Raw genomic sequence first — 18,023 nt, 5'->3', positions numbered from 1 at the left:
TTCCACAAAGAGTATCTATTTTCTTAATGCATAAATGAATCACAAAAGAGGAATAAAAACTAGCATTGAAGTTACTGATCCAAAACTTAAATAATAAAGAAAAATATTAGAATAAAGAACCTTATAGTTGCTTTGTTTGAAGTCACAAGCAGAACATAGAACTGATACCAAATCACATACAATCACATCACGAAAATGTTAAAATAAATCTTTGGAACACAGCAGTATTTAACTGACTCAGAGTTACTCAATTAGCTTGCTTCATGTAGAATGTATTTTTCTTCCAAAGTTACACCTTACCTTTGCTTCCATACTGTTCTGGTGGCAAGTCATAAGGTACAGGAAAATATGCTGCTGAATCTTTCCCTTCTGCCAGCTTTTTCTGTCCTACATGAAAGTAACCTTTGTCCAATCCCTATGAAAGAAGGGAAAAATACAGAAGATTTATTAGTTTCTGAGGAAAAAGACAAACTTAATCTACAATAGATGCTTTCTCGGTGAGCTATTTTAATGAACAAAACTTTTTGCCTCCTTTACTGAGATTAGATACTTCATGAAGCACCTTCATGTCTTAAAAACTCACCTTCTCTTACTTCTACTATTTCAGCTTTTCTCTTTTTATTGCATCCATTGGCTTGGCCTCACATGTGGGTCCATATTGGATATATTCTGCCTTCTCATGCCCTTACACATATACCAATGTATTTTCATGTTCACTAGGTGAATTCCTTCAGTGTTTAATATTTAACTGAAGTGAAAAGCTTATAAAAATTTCTCTTTGCTGCTTAGTTTCATTCTGACCACATTAATTAGATGCTCAGTATGTTTCACGGACTACACTAGAAATCACTGTGTTATAGAAGCAAGTCTTCAAATCTGTGCTTTTCAGACATCTTGGGTAACATCATTCACAGATACAAAAAAAATTGATGAAGATTTGAAACTGCTTGCACAAAAACTTCAAAGACAACACTTATATTAGAATGACAGCATTACTGTCAAACAAGGTTAAGGACTACAAAAAGAAAAAATGCAATACAGTACAAAGGCAGAGAGATTTAAAGCAATTCAAGTAACTTGGGCAGATGGTATTGCTTAGCTACTTCTCCAGAGGAATTGGATCCAAACTGTAGAGAGTTAGACAAAAGCAAAATCTCTTAGTTCTGAGATTTCAAATAACTTACCGTCAATCAAATAGAGTTTGATTAGAACAGACTAGAAATGTAAAGGTTATCAAGATTTTTTGTTTATTTATAAGATAGTACTAACAACTATTTTTCTTTCTAAAAATCATAGAATAGTTTGAGTTGGAATGGATCTTCAAAGGTCATCTAGTTCAATCCCTGTACACTGGGCAGGGACATCTTCCATTAGTAGCAGGTTGCTCAGAGCCTCATCTAGCCTGATCCTGAATGTTCCCAGTGATGGAGTATCTATCACCTCTCAGGGCAACCTGTGCCAATGTTTCACTACCTTCACAGTAAAGAATTTCTTCCTCACATCTAGTCTAAATGTACCCTCTTCCAGTTTAGAACCACTGCCCCTTGTCCTGTCCCTACAGCTCCTATATAAAAATTCTGTCCCCATCATTCTTATAAACCCACAATAAAATTTCCTTGGAGCCTTCTCTTCTCCGGGCTGAAGTGCCCCAAGTTCTCTCTGTCTTTCCTCATAGGAGAGGTGCTCCAGCTCTGACCATTTCTATGTCTCTTCTCTGGACTCAGTTCAACAGGTCCTTCCTGTGCTGGGACCCCAGAGCTGGATGCAGCACTGCAGGTGGGATCTCACCAGGGCAGAGCAGAGGGGCAGAATCCCCTCCCTTTCCCTGCTGGCCGCACTGCTTTGGATGCAGCCCAGGACACAACCGGCTTTCCAGGCTGCGAATACACATCATCAGCTCATGTCCAAACACTAATTTACACTTCATTCAAGCTCTATGGTCCAGCAGTCTGAGTTTTACAGCATTATTTTTTGTGACAGTACAAGCAAGTATCCTAGTTACCACTAAATATTATGTGGTATTCAAACACACACACTGTCTGAATGGAGAGTCCCATCTATATAAAATACTGCAAGTCTTTCTTCACTGAAGTTTTACACCATGTTACCATTTAAGTTGGAGACAGCAACATCCACATGACCAAACAAAGCATGGGAATCAGGGCAGCCTTGTGCCTTTTTCTTCAATATTCAAGAAGAATAGCAACCTAGACAATTAAGAGCTGCCAAAGACAGTGTCAGACAGCAGTTCCAGCAAGTCCGTTCAAGAATCTCCTTTGGAATATAGATGCATCTTTTGTCTCATGACCCAAAGTAAGAGCAATATCTAAATAACTATAGGTTATGATTTAAGAAACACTAAGTAAGACTAGGCAAAAGCCATTGCCTTTTAAATGAAAGAACAAACAAATGCTAAAGGACTGTGTGAAAGAAAATCCACTTTAAACTTCCCTTTCTTATACCATTTAAGTAAGCTATTTTGACAAGTCTTCATTAAAACCAGGCTACAGCATTTTCTGGAGCTTAGCCTTGAGGTAACAAGTGCTATGTTCAAAACAAACCAATGTAAATATGCAAGATTATTTTTTAAAGCTCATAAACATCTAAGGGTTTGAAAATGACGGGAAAAAATTCATATTTACTTAGACAAAATGCAACAATCAAGTTGTATAGTCTTACTTCCAATGAATCACTCAGGTACTGGTAGAAATTTAATGTAAAAATGCAAATAACCATTTGTAGTGGAAAGAACATGAAATATTCCAGGGATTCAATAGCTCACAAACAATAGGTACTCTGTAAGTGGTGATGAGATTTTTTCATAACTCACAGCAGTCAGGTTGCAGCTGGTGGGAGGGTCTGAGTGATGTGTATTCCTAGATACTACTCACAAAATGACATTTGAATTGTCAGCATGTATGTGACATATATGAGGTCTGATTGCCCAGACATCCTGTGAGCTCTCGTCTTCTATATCACCTAAGGAAGAAATGTGGAACAGCAGAGAAGGTTTGTCTGCTGTATTGTGAGATGGTTCTTATGCTACAATAAACTTCATATGCCTCATCAATACCACCAAAATTACAAAGCTGCTGCCTGGCACCATCTGAGTCGGGCATTTGTGAAACCCTTGCTATCACAAAGCCCAGTGTAAAACACAAACTACTTCAGCCTCGACCTACAAAGCAAGGACATTTTTCATCTGTTCCCCCCCAGCCCCCCTTGTTATCCATCGTTTTCTTCAACCTAGCGATATTTTTGTTTCTGCTTACTATCTTCTACACTCCATGCTCTGTTATTTCTTCAGCATCTTTCTTTTCAGGCACTTTGCTGCCTTCTCTTGTTCTATAACTTTGCTTTTCTTTGTCTTGTTCTTCCTCAGTACTAAGCAATTATATTCTCCTCTCCTCTGAAAGACCCTGATGCTGTCCACCAATGCTGCTTGACTCCACCAGTTTGTCCCAAAACTGGTTTATTTGTCTGGCAGAATTTAACCTATAGAGATCTTCCATTCAGGAAATACTCATCTAAGAAAAGACATTTAGTTTTCCTCAAAACACCCTGGAGCAACCATCTAGTTTGTTGAATACATTCTTTAACAAGGCTCTCTGAGGAGATTCACATGCCTTTAAAAATAACTCATCTGTCGATCTTCACACAGAAATTGAAGTAAGTCACACACTTTGTTTTGTGCATTTCCTGATTGTTGACAGCTCTCATTGCTATTTCCAAAAAACAAAACAGCAGGATCTTGCCTAAAATAATTTTGTCTGACTTTTAAGTTTTCCTCAGCCATATTCTATTCTTTCAGAATTTTTCCCTCTGCAGCTTTATTTTGGTCTTTGACTGATGCTTACAGCAATACATTTTGAAATGTTAATAAATACGTATCTCAATTGGGAAAGAATTTTTTTGTACTTATGAAACTTTAGGTGCCGATATAGCTTCTATTAGTGCCTTCACATCATACATCATTGATAAAACAGTCATTGAGAAGAATGGGGAAAGGAAATTTAACAGCTTTTAAAATACTGCCTTCCAGTTTTTGAGGGTTTTTGCCCCAAGCACAAAGCAGACTATAAAAAAAAAAATCCTATAAGATAAGGGTAAGAATTGCTAGCCCTATTAAAGTGGGAATTAAAACTGATACCATTACAGTATTTTGATCCTACTGAAGTAACTTTTAACAGGAGACACCTGATTATCCCACTGGATGATTATGGGACTACTGTTTCCAACTCCAGTAAACAGAAAAATAGTCCTCTTTGGCAAAACTACTCAAAAACTTCCTAGTTGGGGCAGCAGAGAATTAAGGATGCATATGAACTTTACAGTGGCCAGCAGAATACACAGCAAAATCCTTCCTCAACACTGGGTGCAGTTATTCAAAAGAGTGCTTTATTTAACTGTATCAGAAGGTTTTTTTTTTTTTTAGGAAGCACACAGTGATAGACCCAGGTATCTGAACCCAAAGTTTTTTGGTTTGGAAAGTATGTATCTGGGCATCTTTAACACTGGAATTTGAAAACCTTGCAGCAGTTCTGTGAACACTTAAAGCAACACTTAACATCCTGAAGTCGACATATAAAATCTTAGTTTACTTACATTGTATTAGCTTTCACACTATATTTTACATGGGATCAAAGACTTCATATAAAGCTAGAGAAACCAAAGAAGAAAGTGGTACTACATTGCCTTGGATGTTATGTTACAGTCAAAGAGCTTAACTGACTTGATTTTGGATCTGCTCTAAGGTGAGCTATGACTGAAGGTGCCTGGCTCAGTTATTTGAATGCAGCAAAAATTAAAGCAGTTCACTTCTGAAAATCACATGCAATAGTGCCTGCCTGCTCTCTAATCCAGATTCAGTTCATACATCCAGCCTCAGAGTCAACTACAAACAGTACTTCACTCCAGAGAGTATTCACCATCAAATACAGCACTTCAGAATCTGAAATACTGCTGTTAGTTGCCTGAGTTTGATTATCTAGATATAATTGCAGGAATTGATAGCATTAGGTAGGAAACTATGGGTAAGTTTTCAGTTTAATATAATCTATTATATTTCTCTAAGCTTGTATTTCTAAAAGCTGACTGAGACAGTATCATATTCAACAAGCCTCTAAAAAGATCAAAGTATTTCACAAATTTTTATACTATTGTACAGGTCAAGCTCAATTTATCTTAGCATCTTATCAGACACAGAAGCTGTGAGGAAGAACCATTTAGTTAAAAGTCTTTCCATTAGTTACTTCCAAGATTTTTCTAACAAACTAATTACTGGAACATGCTTCCCAGAACTCTATGCTTCTTGGTCATTGTGTTCTCACTACATGTTTTACCTGTTAAAGATGTACTTTATCTCAGCCTCTGGAAAGGAATCCCCAGCAGCTGAAAGAGCAAGTTGAAAAAGAGAGAGTGTAGATGTAGGAGGTGAGAAAAAGAGATGGAAAGGGAAATGTAGTTCAAACACAGGACAATCTCTCTCATGAACATTATCTTTTACTCAGTAGAAGCTTGTGATCTAATGCCAGCATCAGCTGATTTTTCCCTAAACACTGAACTGTAAATGATAACAGCTGCTGCTGTATTGAGAACAACCATTCAACATAATTCTGAGAGTCTGTATTAGCACACCAGGCCAAGACCCAACCTCAAAGCATAATTCTGAAAGCATTTTTTAAAAAAGACAAAAACTGGCAGTCAGCTGACAGCAAGTGAGGAACGATCCACTTCCAAATTTGTATTCAGCAGAAAATAGAAGGCACAAACTGTAGAGATAGAGGAGTTCTTAAGATAAGTGACATTAAGTGTGTGCTATGCAAATACACCAGGGTAGTGTGGGCAAGTAGTCCCAGATGCTGGATTAAGGCTCCAATCTCTTCTGGGACATGGGTTCAACTTTCATCACTGCCAGGGGTATTTTAATGGTTGGATTATATGATTTTAAACATTTTTTTCCAGCCTAAATGATTCTGTGATTCTATGATGCTAAGTCTTAACTTCTACCAGAATACGTGTCATGAACTTTGTGATAAAACTGCATGAAATAACCTAAAGAAACAGAACTATCAGAAACTGGCAGTATTAAATCAGCATTTTGATAGCTAGGGCATGGTGAGTCCCTTGTGGCTTAGGAAAGCTCAGTTATATTTCAAAGCACTTCATGTAGTTTATACTTTGCATCATTTTAGCTGTAAACAAACTTTTCTGTTTCTAAAAAAATTTAGTCTATTCCCAGTTCTCTGTTACCTTCACTTAAAGCTACTCTGCCACATAGCATTCTAAAACCACAATGAACTAGTGTGACAAGCAGATTAAGTTATCAAAGAAGCACTTTTCATGTAGAGTTCACTGCAGGGCATATGCATAAGAAATTCATAAATTAAGCACTGCAACTTGAATATCAGATGACTGCATGTACGTAAGCCCAGTATCAGTATTGTCTGACTACCTCCTTGTTACCAAGAGTCTCTGTAGGCACTTCTCAGTGAAGAAAGAAAAGCAGCTGCAGTGTTTCTCCCTGCTTTGCTCCCACGTACATCATCTCATGTGACTAAGGTGACTTGTTCTCTTCTGGTTGCCAGTCCTCACAATTAATTATCAGTATGTAGGAAACTGGGAGAATTCCCCTCTAGGAAAAACTGAGCAGGATAAGAACTCTTGAGTCTAGACAAAGATAAAGGTGTCTGGAAATAGAGGTATGAAAAGGATGATTAGGGATCACATGGTTCTTGCATCTTTCAATGCAAGAAGAAAAAACCTTCAAATGAGTAACTTTCAGAACACTACTTCATGTGACATTATTACATGTGACATTATTACATTGTGAAACTCAGCCAAAGCAGATTGTGACTGCCAAAAGCCTACAGACATTTAAGAGAAGACATGAGATGCTCACAGAATAGGCTTTTAAGTCATGAAATACGCAGGGACAAACTACTACATAAATGCCTGGCATTTATACTTTTCCACAAGTGTCTGCTTTTGACCACTGAGTTTTGAGCGCTCCTTTGATATGATACAGTAAAGCCTTCTACTCCCCCAACAATGGCTACTTTAAAGTAACCAGAGTGACAAAAAGGGAAAGCTCTGGAAGCTGGTTGGTTCTACTTCATACTGCACATTATGCTTTTCTTACCCAGATCTTCACTCTTTCTTCCTATTTTCTATCCAAAACTTCATGGACCATCATTCTTCACAAGCTCTGGTTCCAAAACCAGGCCAAAAGAAGGTTACCTCAATATGATCTCCCCATTCACATTTCTGCCCCTTGAATTCATCCTTCCTACCTCTTCCTTGCATTAGCCCTCACCTGACCATGTTGAGCTGGTTCATGGAATGACTTTGGAAACCTGTCCTGTTTTGTTTTGGCCAGTCTGAGCTGGTTTAATAGAAAAGGAATGCACTGAGCACTGATGCCAGTACAACTAAGGGAGTGAAGACAGCCAGAAAGTTGTGGTCAGTGGCTCTATATCCAAGTAGAGGCTGGTGACAAGTGACGTCCCTCAGTGCTGTCTTGGGAGTGGTGCTCTTCAGCATCTTTAGCAATAACACAGACTGCAGAACTGAGTGCTCCCTCAGCAAGCTTGTCTATGACAGCAAGCTTAGTGGTGCAGCTGAAACATCTGAAGGACGGAATGCCATCCACAGGAAGCTGGACAAGCTCAAGAAATGGGCCCACAAGAACCTCATTAGCTTCAACAAAATCAAGAGCAAGGCGCTGTACCTGGGTCAGGGCAATCCCAGACAGGAGAGCAGACTGAGAGAAGTCACTGAGAGTAGCCCTGTGGAGGAGGACTTGGGGTACAGGTCAGACACAACCTGGCAATGTGCACTTGAAGCCCAGAAAGCCAATTGTGTCCTGGGCTGCATCCAAAGCAATGTGACCAGCTGGGCAAGGGAGGGGATTTTGCTCCACTGCTCTGAGACCTCACCTGCAGTGCTGCATCCAGCTCTGGGGTCCCCAGCACAGACCTGTTAGAGCAAGTCCACAGAAGGGCCATAAAGATCATTATAGGGCTGGAGCACCTCTCCCACAAAGACATGCTGAGAAAGTTGGGATTGTTAAGCCTGGAAAACAGAAGGCTTCTCATTTCAGCCTTCCAGTACTTAAAAGGAGTTTATAAAAATGCAGATAGAGAGAATTCTGTGTAGAATGCAAGATTCACGATAGAATGCAAGCCAAATGTTTCTCACAAGGGTTTGGAGGAGAGGGGAGTAGTGGGAGGGGTTTTTGTTGTTTCAATGAGTTTTTTAAGTGAAAAGTTTGCAGATTAGCAAGATCTAAAACAGGTATGGTCATTCTTGGAAAAAAGACTATCTCAAATATTCCTAGTTTTCTACCCATTTGATGTATGCACAGAAAAGCCAGGGTTAGAACAAGAGCACCCAAATTACGTTAAATGACTGCGTCATTTGGAGATCAGCTGTGTTTATATAAAACCCATCATTTACTAGGTACAAATATACCAGTACAAATATACAAATTCTTTGCTTGGCAACACTTGGAGTTAGCTAGCTGGAAGTTGGAGTAGCCAACTTCCAATAACATTAATTTATCCCTTTCAGGTAAACTGCTGTTGAAAGCCAAATTTCTGTACAACTTTGTTTGCCCAACGGTTCATTATTCTGTTATTAATAGTTGTTCACACAAATGGTTATTTCATTATTTTAGAGCTCATTGATATAAAAAACAATGCTTCCTACTATAAGAAGCTGTAGGAGTTTTCTTGTTTTGCTCTCTGATAAACATGTTTTCTTCCACATAAACCATGCTAGAGAAAAAACATCTCTAAGGTTCATGATATCAGAGACCTCACCACTATGCAAACTCATTATAAATGCCAAGAGTGAGACACAGGAGTTATTTAGCTGCAGTCAGAAACCATCAGTCTTAATATGCAATCTCAGGAGACTACAATTATCCAGTTAGGGTAGGCAAACATTTTTACAATGTCATAATATTAGTAAATATTCATTTGGGACTACATTACTAATCAGTAGAAATGACAGAACATTATGTGATCATCTGTGAACGTTATCTAGGAAATAAATACTCTTCATCAGCAAAATATTTCTAAGGACTTTTAGCATACAAATACTTTTTCAGAGTAACTTGCAGTTTCTTCCCTGACAAGAAGAAATTTCACATAGGAAGAAGTTTGAATGGTTTGTAATCATAGACTAACTGCTGTTGAGAACATTTTGGTACTACCAGACCACCAGAGAGTAGAAGGAATCAGCCATGCAACAAAAAAACTTGCATCTCCCCCATCAGGTAATAAGACAAAACCCAACCTAAACAAAGAAGGGAAGTTTTTTTCTTAAATACAATGTACAATTAAGGACTTTCTATCACAAGACTTTGTAGAGGTCTAAAAACCAGCAAGTGTAGTCCAATAGGGAACCTGATGTTAAGAGACAGTCACACGACTGCAAATGCATTTCAGAGAATGAGCAAGAACACGGACTGGTGCAACATTAGGATTTGTTTCTCAAGTTACAATGCACGCAGCTTAGCTCAGTGTGAATATGCATTCACAGCCTAGTTTTAAAAAGCACAAAAGAAGAGATTTGGCCATCCTTTCCAGTAACATTTAGAGTATATGTTACAATTTTAAAATTGTATTTTAAAATATTACTTGTCAGTAAGAAAGTAATTACTTGTCAGTAAGAAAGAAGTCACAGCAATACCAAATCCATACCTACTGTGCAGGAAAACAATACCCTATGAATACCTCACAAATTCCATTTCCTATTAATTTTCTAATCTGGAAATACAAAACCTACTGATTGGATTATTCAGTTATGCTTGTATTCATAAATATTTGCAGATTTTTTTCATATACCAGGATTTGTGCTTGAACTATGAACTTACAAATGCTGAAGGCAAGAAAAGAACTCCAAGTTCATAAGAACGGATCATCAGTTGGCTGCCATTTTTCTCCAGAGCTCCCCAGGCTGCTTTAGATAGATTGGCACTGCAAAGAGAAACAAAGCATATTAGTGGGGCACAATCTTCAGGGCAGAAAACACTTAAATAACAGTGTAGCAACATCCTTCTAGCAGGAGAACTTAAATTCAATCAGAATAGTCTTCTCACAAAAAGTGACTTGGTTGTTATTCCTTATTGCTATTTTTATAGCACAGTGGGAGCAACAGAGACAATATGTAGAAAGACATTCATACAACACATGTGGATAATTATACAAGCCTATTTCTGTCACACAAATCTACGAGACAAATTCAGCCTTTTGAATCTTCTCTGCACATTTCAAAAAGGAATTTGGTAATGGTAAATAGCTTCAATTTGATGACCTAAGAAAATTAAAGGCTAGTTCAATTATGACTAGTTACAATACATTTAGTACAGAGTGAGTTTGCATTTTACATTTTAGTACAGTGTTAAAACAGCATCTTTTGCTCTTGGCATTTTGTTTTTTGATCTATTTATGAAAACAAATACTTACTAAAGAGGTTTGTTTCAATTTGCTATTCAGCACCATGCTGTACTTAATCTTTCATCAGCATCTACTACAAAGTAGACCAATTTGGAAATCAAAAAATATATGCAATTCTGTTGTGAAAACCTACTTCTATAGCACAATACAAAATTTACACACTAGGTTTTGAACTGATGGACATACTGGATGCTGTTTGGTAACAGCAAATGGTGGAACAGAAGAAACAGGAGAAGAAAACAAAGCAACCATTATTTTCTGTATTAGGTGGAATGAGCATCACATGTAAATGACTTAAAACCTTTTTAAGAACACATTAATCACTACCACTCTTGCAGGCAACCGTATCAATGAGTGATGAAATTTAAAGAGACCAAATATAAAGAAAAAAAATATTAAAGTAACTGAGCATTTAAGAGTAAGGACAGATCATAATCTGTAAAATATAGGGTAGCATAAAAATCAGTTTGGGCAAAACTGAAACATATCTGTATTTTTAATTCACAACAAGACAGACTCTTTTCAATTCTAGAAATTTCTTGCTTCCTCTTTTGGCTTCTTTAACAACAGAAATATAAAGCTTATACTTCAAGGCAGACTGCTAAACAACTCAATTGACAAAAGATCAGATTCCTAATTCCAGGTATCTGTATTTTTATAACAGCAGGGCAGCCCAAGGATAACTTCAGCTAACCCAAACTCTATTTTGTAGAAACCAACACATTCATACCATACACCAGCATAACTTTAAGAAACTTAACCCAAGATTTTAAAATATTTATCATTTTAGTTGGTGTTGAACCCCAAAACTGGCAGTCACAACTCAGACAAGATTTTAGTGTGATTACCAACAGTTGCTGACATAATAATTTCAATCTGCAGCCTCAAAAAGGGCAATGCAATGGAGAAACATTAAATATGGACAAAAATTCCTATCACTAATTGAAGTATTATGAGGGCTATGGAAGTAACTTCCCTGGGCCAGCAGCTGACAAAAAAACCCCATATATAAAGTTCTTAACTGAGAGCTCTACTGGTTAGATGTTTACCTTGTTACCAGGAACCATGCAATCTTCTGGAAGTCAGGAGAGAGTCTCATGTACGTCTTAATGTGAGGTATAGCGTGAGTTCGACCTGTGACTTCTGCGGACCATTTGCTAGAAGAGCAAAAGGAATTCTTTTCATATATGGTTTTATTTTGAGGTCTAAAAAACACTCACCATATTACAGTGCCATGATTTCAGGAACACTACTTATACTTGCCACACTCAAAACTTATTTCTCCTAGAGAAAAATCTTAAAATACTACATTTAACTCAACTGTTAACAATTCTGCTAGCAGTCAGAAGGGCAGGGCTTTTTTTCCTTACAACCAATCCAGAGAGATATTCTCCTCAGTGTGTCAGGTTCTCCTAACAAGTTTTTTCCATTCCTCTGTTCCAGTTAGCACTCAAGGAACTAAGTCTAGATTTCTGGCCAGTATATCTTCTTTGAAGACTATCAATGGTTATGACTTTACACAACTGAGTTTAGCACCAAACTAAACCTCACAGAATTCCCCCAGTTTATTACAATTTACCCTCCACGACATAAAGGCAGGAAGCAACTGCTAGGTTCCTGTCGCTACTTTTCCCCTTTCTGTGCCTCTACGCCACTGAGAAATTTGAGGGTTTAAGAGAATAGAGATCATATCTACGTGTATACAAAAAAACTAGTTTAAAATAACAAGTCATTGCATCAATGTTACACAACTAAATTGTAAGGAAGCAGTAAACATATGTACATAACTGAAGGTATGTAGTCACGGCACTAAGAAGCACTTTCTGTTCACAGCTGCTAGCCCTCACCTCAATTCAGGAAGAAAGCTTCTTAGCACACCTTCCTTCACCCAGAGACATGTCTTTCCCCAGATTTGAAGGAGGAGTGGTTTCAGGTGTCACAATCCTGTTTCCCTAACTTGGCATTCTCTTCAAATAGGCAAATTAAAAAGAAACAGTTAAGTCTGAAAAACTTAAGTGCACTGTGTTCCTCTAAAAGCCTGAGTAGACTGACTTGGAAGGGCTGGAATTATTTACCTATGTTAACTTTCAGGACTAACATTTATATACAGTGCAATTAAAACTAAGAGGCTTTGTATTTCATAGGTGAGGACCTAGTTACTTTAACAACCCTATCTCCCTTGATGAATGAAAAAAAACAATCTGAGAACTGGTCCTGTATTCTTAAAGGGCAAGAGCTGAAACACTGCGCATTTGATGAAAACTACACTGCTTTATATTTTAATGCAAGCCGTATCAAAGTCTGTTTCTATAGGACAGATTAATATATATATATAATACAGAATTATCTGACTAAACTCGTCTTTCCCTACAAAATCCATACTTTCCATACATAGAGATTTTAAAGCTGAATCATGACTCAGCCACCCTGGTTAATAGCTTTTCTCTCACTAAACTGACAGTTAAGGCAAGCATCTTTAAATTTGTGGGACAAAAGTAATCAGGTCACACCAACAAAATGATAAAAATGAAAAACAGGAAAAATAGTAGAACTGGGAATTTAAAATTGATCTTCTTTACATTTACCTCAGTGCTTTATTTCAGGACAAATTTTTCCCCTCACCACTAATTGCAGTTATTCTGAGATACTATCTCAGTCTACTGCTTTTTTGCCTCCTTATCTTATGACAGATACAAGTAATGTGCCTTAACAAGAGTAATACCACTTCTATCTATTACCTATATTGATTTAATCAAAAGTGATTGAAACTCCTATTTTAGAAAGTAAAAATCACAAAGGGGAACATGTATTTTGGCCATGTTTTCCCTAGTAGGGCAGCACAAACATATAGGGATTAAAAGGGGAAAATGCACTCCAGTTTTGGCTGGGATAGAGTTAATTTTCTTCATACTGGCTACTACAGGGCTATTGTCTGGATTTGTGCTGGAAACAGCACAAACACAGAGATATTTCAGCTATCACTTACACACAGCCTTTTCTGCCTCTCACACCACTCAGCCAGCAAATAGGCTATGAGGGGACACAGGCAGGACAGCTGACTCCGGCTGACCAAAGGAATATTCCAGACCATTATACTCAGCCCATGAAGTTGAGGGAAGAAGGGGGTGATGGCCTTTATCTTCCTAAGTAACAATTAGGCACAATAGAGCACTACTTTCCTGGGGATGACTGAACACCTGTCTGCCCATGGAGCATGGTGAACAGACTAATTTTGCTTTGCTTGTATGAGCAGCTTTTGCTTTATTAATAACCTGTCTTTATTTCAACCCAAAAGTTTTCCCAATTTACTCTTAGGATTCTCTCCCCTATCCCACTAGGGGGGTGGGAAGGAGGGTGGGAGAGCCCAAGTAAGTGGCTTTGTGGTGCTGAGCTGCAGGCCAGGACTAAACCATCAAAAAGTCCTTGAAATTTAACTGTACAGACATACCCAACTCAGCAACATAACTAATTTTCCATACCACCACCTCTTTCAGCATTTAGTTCTCTTACTTCAAGTCTACCTTAAGATACTGGCAACAAGGCTTGAGCAGCATTAGAACAACTCATAGCCTTAGTTTCAACCTAAGAGAATACTGTGTTCTCTGTACAGATGCTCTCTCATCTTTTATGATTTTAGGGGGAACAACACTGTACTTCTGCAAACTGAGAAGAAAACTCCAAAGTTATTAAAAACTTTATCAATGTAAAGAACACACAAAGCTCTACTACAATAATCATTATGGACTTGTCAGGCATGTATCAAACAAACTCTTGTCAAACCAACTTCTTCCACTCTTTGAAAATAAAAATTTGACAAAGTAACTGCACAAACATAAGGCATACGGTATTAAAAACCAATCGATTAAAAGGAACATTAAAATACAATACTTTATCTACTATTAAAGCTGATCGAATGTTTTGAAAGCAGCAATTAGCAAAAATTATTAATCATTGCAAATCTGTCCTCATAAATTAATAATACTGGAAGGAAAACCAAGCAATAACACTAGAGAGAAAACTGCAAATGGCTGTTTACACAGTGGTTAATCTAACAAAGTAGTATAGTAATCATTTGCTACAACTAGAAAAGTAAAAACAATATTAAGTTTAGTCAAACTTTTTTTGAAAAATTACAGTTCAGAGCTGCATTATAGGTTAAACACACTCAGCTGGCAGAAGAGAGAAAAACAGCCCATAGACATTATAAAAGTTACATGCCTGGGGCAGACATCCTGCCTCTTCAGTTGAGAGGCTACAGGGCACCATTCTCCAAGTCTATTAATTTCTCCCTACTTGCAAAAAGGAGTTATTCATTCTCCTTTACTGTAAGCATAAATTATTTGGTTTTTTTTCCCTTGCAGCTCTGGTATAATCCCTAGTTTCCTGCTGCTTTTCCAGTAAGAAGAGGAATTTTCTAAATTCCTATAATCACCCCCACCGGCCAAAGACTTGCATTATAGCAAGTCTTCCAAACAGCTAATCTTGTGTTTATTGAATCTATTCTACATCTATTGAAACCTGCTGTTTTCTGCGTGTCCCAGGTCCCATGGATAAAAAGCTGCTGTCTCTTGCCCTATGCTAACAGTTTATATACAGGCTCTCCTCAATGACTACTGTCCTGCATTATTGCAGGGTAAGAGCCTGTATCTGGGCAGTCACTACAGAGCAATTATGCAGGGCCACTGCCATCTGTAGCCAATTCGACAGATGAACTTGAAACAGCCCTTTTGCTGCCAGAGCAGGTCCCTGTATGCAAGGAGACAGGGATGTGGATATTTTCTCATTGAAAAGGAATAAATAAATGAATTATTTCATTATTAAGTCATGTTCTGTGTACTAAATAAGAGACTAACTGAAAAAGGTTCTATCTTTTTTCTAGTAAGATTCTCTTGAGGTATGACTACAGAAACTGAATTAAGACTGCACAAACACCCCCAGATTTATGATTTTTTCGCTTTTTGAATCACGACTGAACAATCTTGAACACTTCAAGTTGATTGCAGCTTTCCTCCTTTGCTGAATGTGTTCAGAGAACACAGTTTAAAGACCCGAGACAAAGCCTCACACACTTTCTGCCTGTGTTCCATTCCTTAGACACTGACCAGCAGGGTTCACAACAGCAGTCACCTTCAATCTAGAATGGAGGATGCTCTCTGCCACTAGCAATTTGATTTCACTCCTCTGAATATACACCCAACTGAACACAATCTTATTTAGTAAATTCTCTTAATAGAGCAACTTCTGCCCAGAAGAGTTAAAAGTTTCTGATGAAAGGAATGGGAAGTTGTGGTCTTGTAAGAGGTTACAAGTTCTATTATTTTATTTTTTTTTTTATCTTTGCAAAACAACTTTTTCCATTGTTCTCTAAACATGCATAAGTTTTTAACAATTCAGCCTGAGGGAGACATCTGGCATGGAATGTAAGACTGTAAGAATTCAGCACAACTAGTAGCACATGGAAATAGAAATTCTTAATAGAAAATGTCAGGCATCTTTAACAAAAGATATTGCCATAAGGGACTGAGAATTTTTGCAGCAGAACTGCTGCACTTAAAAGAAAAAAATTAAGCAACCAACAAAAAAAGCCTTCCTAGTCCTGTTGTGGCTCAGTTGAAAACCCATTAATAAAGAGGCACAAGTGGGGAAAGTGAAATACAACTAGAACTTAAAAAAAGAAAGGAGTAATGTTATTCCCGTTCAGAGAAAACGTTAGATAGAAGTTTACAGAAACCTAAATCCAGTAGCAACATTATCTCATAATCTTTATAGGAAAACAGCATGTTTTCTACAAACTGTTGGAGATAAGGCCTAGAAGATAAGGAACTAAAGGCCTTTATCTTAAGAAGCTGAAGAATATCATACTTGTAACCATTTCCACTTACTTGCTTTTAACGCTCAAATATTACAGCACTGTAACTTTAAACATACAGTCTGAAAAAAAAACCTCAAAGAATTGAGTTCTACTTACTGAAAATAGGAATGCAACCACAGCTGTTTCTGGGCTGTCTGTATACTGTACGGAAGTGAGCCACCAGCTTAAGGAAAAAAATAGAACATGTACATTTATTTTTTGAAAGACATTCTAAAAGCAGCAAGCATCTTGGGAAATAAGCTATCTGCCCTACCTTCATGAGTTACTTTCAGGAAATTGTTAAATGCTCCAGTAGTATAAAATGGTATATACTTGCTTGGTTTTTTTCCATTTTCTTATAATTTAGCAAGCTCCTAAACACTACATAGCACATTTAGACTAGGAAAACCAGAACATGTATATAGGGAGAACTATGGGTATTTGTTTAATATTCTACTTGATAGCAAGAGATTGGAATCACTACCAATACAAACTAGAGGAAATAAACCAAGCAGCTTTCAGAAGAAATAAACCTTCCAAATCCCAAACAACATTTTTTAAAAAGCAAGAACTTCCATGATGAAATTATATTTGTATTGATTTGGCCTTTGGCTAATGCACATTGTGATTTCTTGAAATGGATTTAAGAAGAATCAGCCAGGCATACTGAATTACATTAGTACTGTGTAGTGAAAGCATGATGCAAAGCCTACTGTATTCAACATGTCCTAAAAGACACCATAAGAACCTATTACAAAAGCTTTACTACTCTCAGAAATGTACTAACTGCAGGGCTCCACAGAACTCTTCAGAATTTACAGTAAGAAGTCACTGGGCTGTAGATAACAAGTTGTATTTAAAGACACCATAACTTAATTCTGGGAACCACAGGTGTCTATAAATTCTCTGGCTGCAATTTCTACGTATGTCCAAACACTAACCAGAGGAAAGACAAAAATTTCTGAAAACATTCATGTTCAAAATCCACCAGCTGCTAGAATTCAAAAGCTCCTCTTGTCTGGCATAGGAGCATAGGTATCCAGCTTGGAACAGGAACACTTTTAATGCCAAAATCGTTGAAGTTGAAAGCACCCTCTGGAGATCATCCAGAACAACTCCATGCTCAAAGCAGGGTTGAACAGAGCACACTGTTCAGTACTATGTCCTATTAGGTTTTGAGCGTCCTCAAAAACAGACTCTACAGCCTCTATGAGAAATCTATTTCATTTAAACATCAGAAAACTATTTTGCTGTAAGGATAAATTGAGATACAGGAGATTCTCATATACATACACTGCCTTTTCTTCTTTCCCTAGTCATCATGCAAAACACCTGCCTCTACTTTGCATCTTCCCATAATTTATATTTATATACACTGATAGGATTTCCCGGGAAAGCATTTTTCTCCAAATTCCAAGAACTATCCAGCCCTCTCAACCTCTCCTTCTATGACAGATGCTCCAAATCCCTTATTCATCTTTGTGGCTTTCTGCAGTACTTTGGTTGAGTATGTCCATATCTGTATTGCACTGCAAAGACAACAACTGGACACAGCACTCCAGAAGTGGTATCACCAGTGCCAAACAGAGGATAGATCACTTCCTGGCAATGTACCTCCTAACACAGCCCAGGATTCTGCTTGCCTTCTTGCTACAAGGGTGCATTGCTGGCTCATCTTCAGCTTAGTGACCATCAGCAGGTGCTGGTCT

General features: G+C 37.7%; 1 protein-coding gene across 5 annotated transcripts in view; it reads right to left on the bottom strand.

Annotated features, from left to right (window-relative positions):
• Positions 1-18,023, bottom strand: part of TDP1 (tyrosyl-DNA phosphodiesterase 1) — a 45,759-nt gene that overhangs the window by 10,864 nt on the left and 16,872 nt on the right. For all 5 annotated transcript variants that reach the window (XM_058829429.1, XM_058829430.1, XM_058829427.1 and 2 more), the window contains exons 12-15: positions 16,432-16,498; positions 11,513-11,620; positions 9,881-9,983; positions 301-415 (exon numbers count right to left, since the gene is read on the bottom strand). In XM_058829429.1, the coding sequence (XP_058685412.1) occupies positions 301-415; positions 9,881-9,983; positions 11,513-11,620; positions 16,432-16,498 (393 nt within the window). The remainder of the gene's footprint in view (positions 1-300; positions 416-9,880; positions 9,984-11,512; positions 11,621-16,431; positions 16,499-18,023) is intronic.

The sequence above is a fragment of the Poecile atricapillus genome, chromosome 1, assembly GCF_030490865.1.
Source record: "Poecile atricapillus isolate bPoeAtr1 chromosome 1, bPoeAtr1.hap1, whole genome shotgun sequence".
Classification (NCBI taxonomy): Eukaryota; Metazoa; Chordata; class Aves; order Passeriformes; family Paridae; genus Poecile; species Poecile atricapillus.
This window is presented reverse-complemented; position numbering and strand designations above follow the sequence as displayed.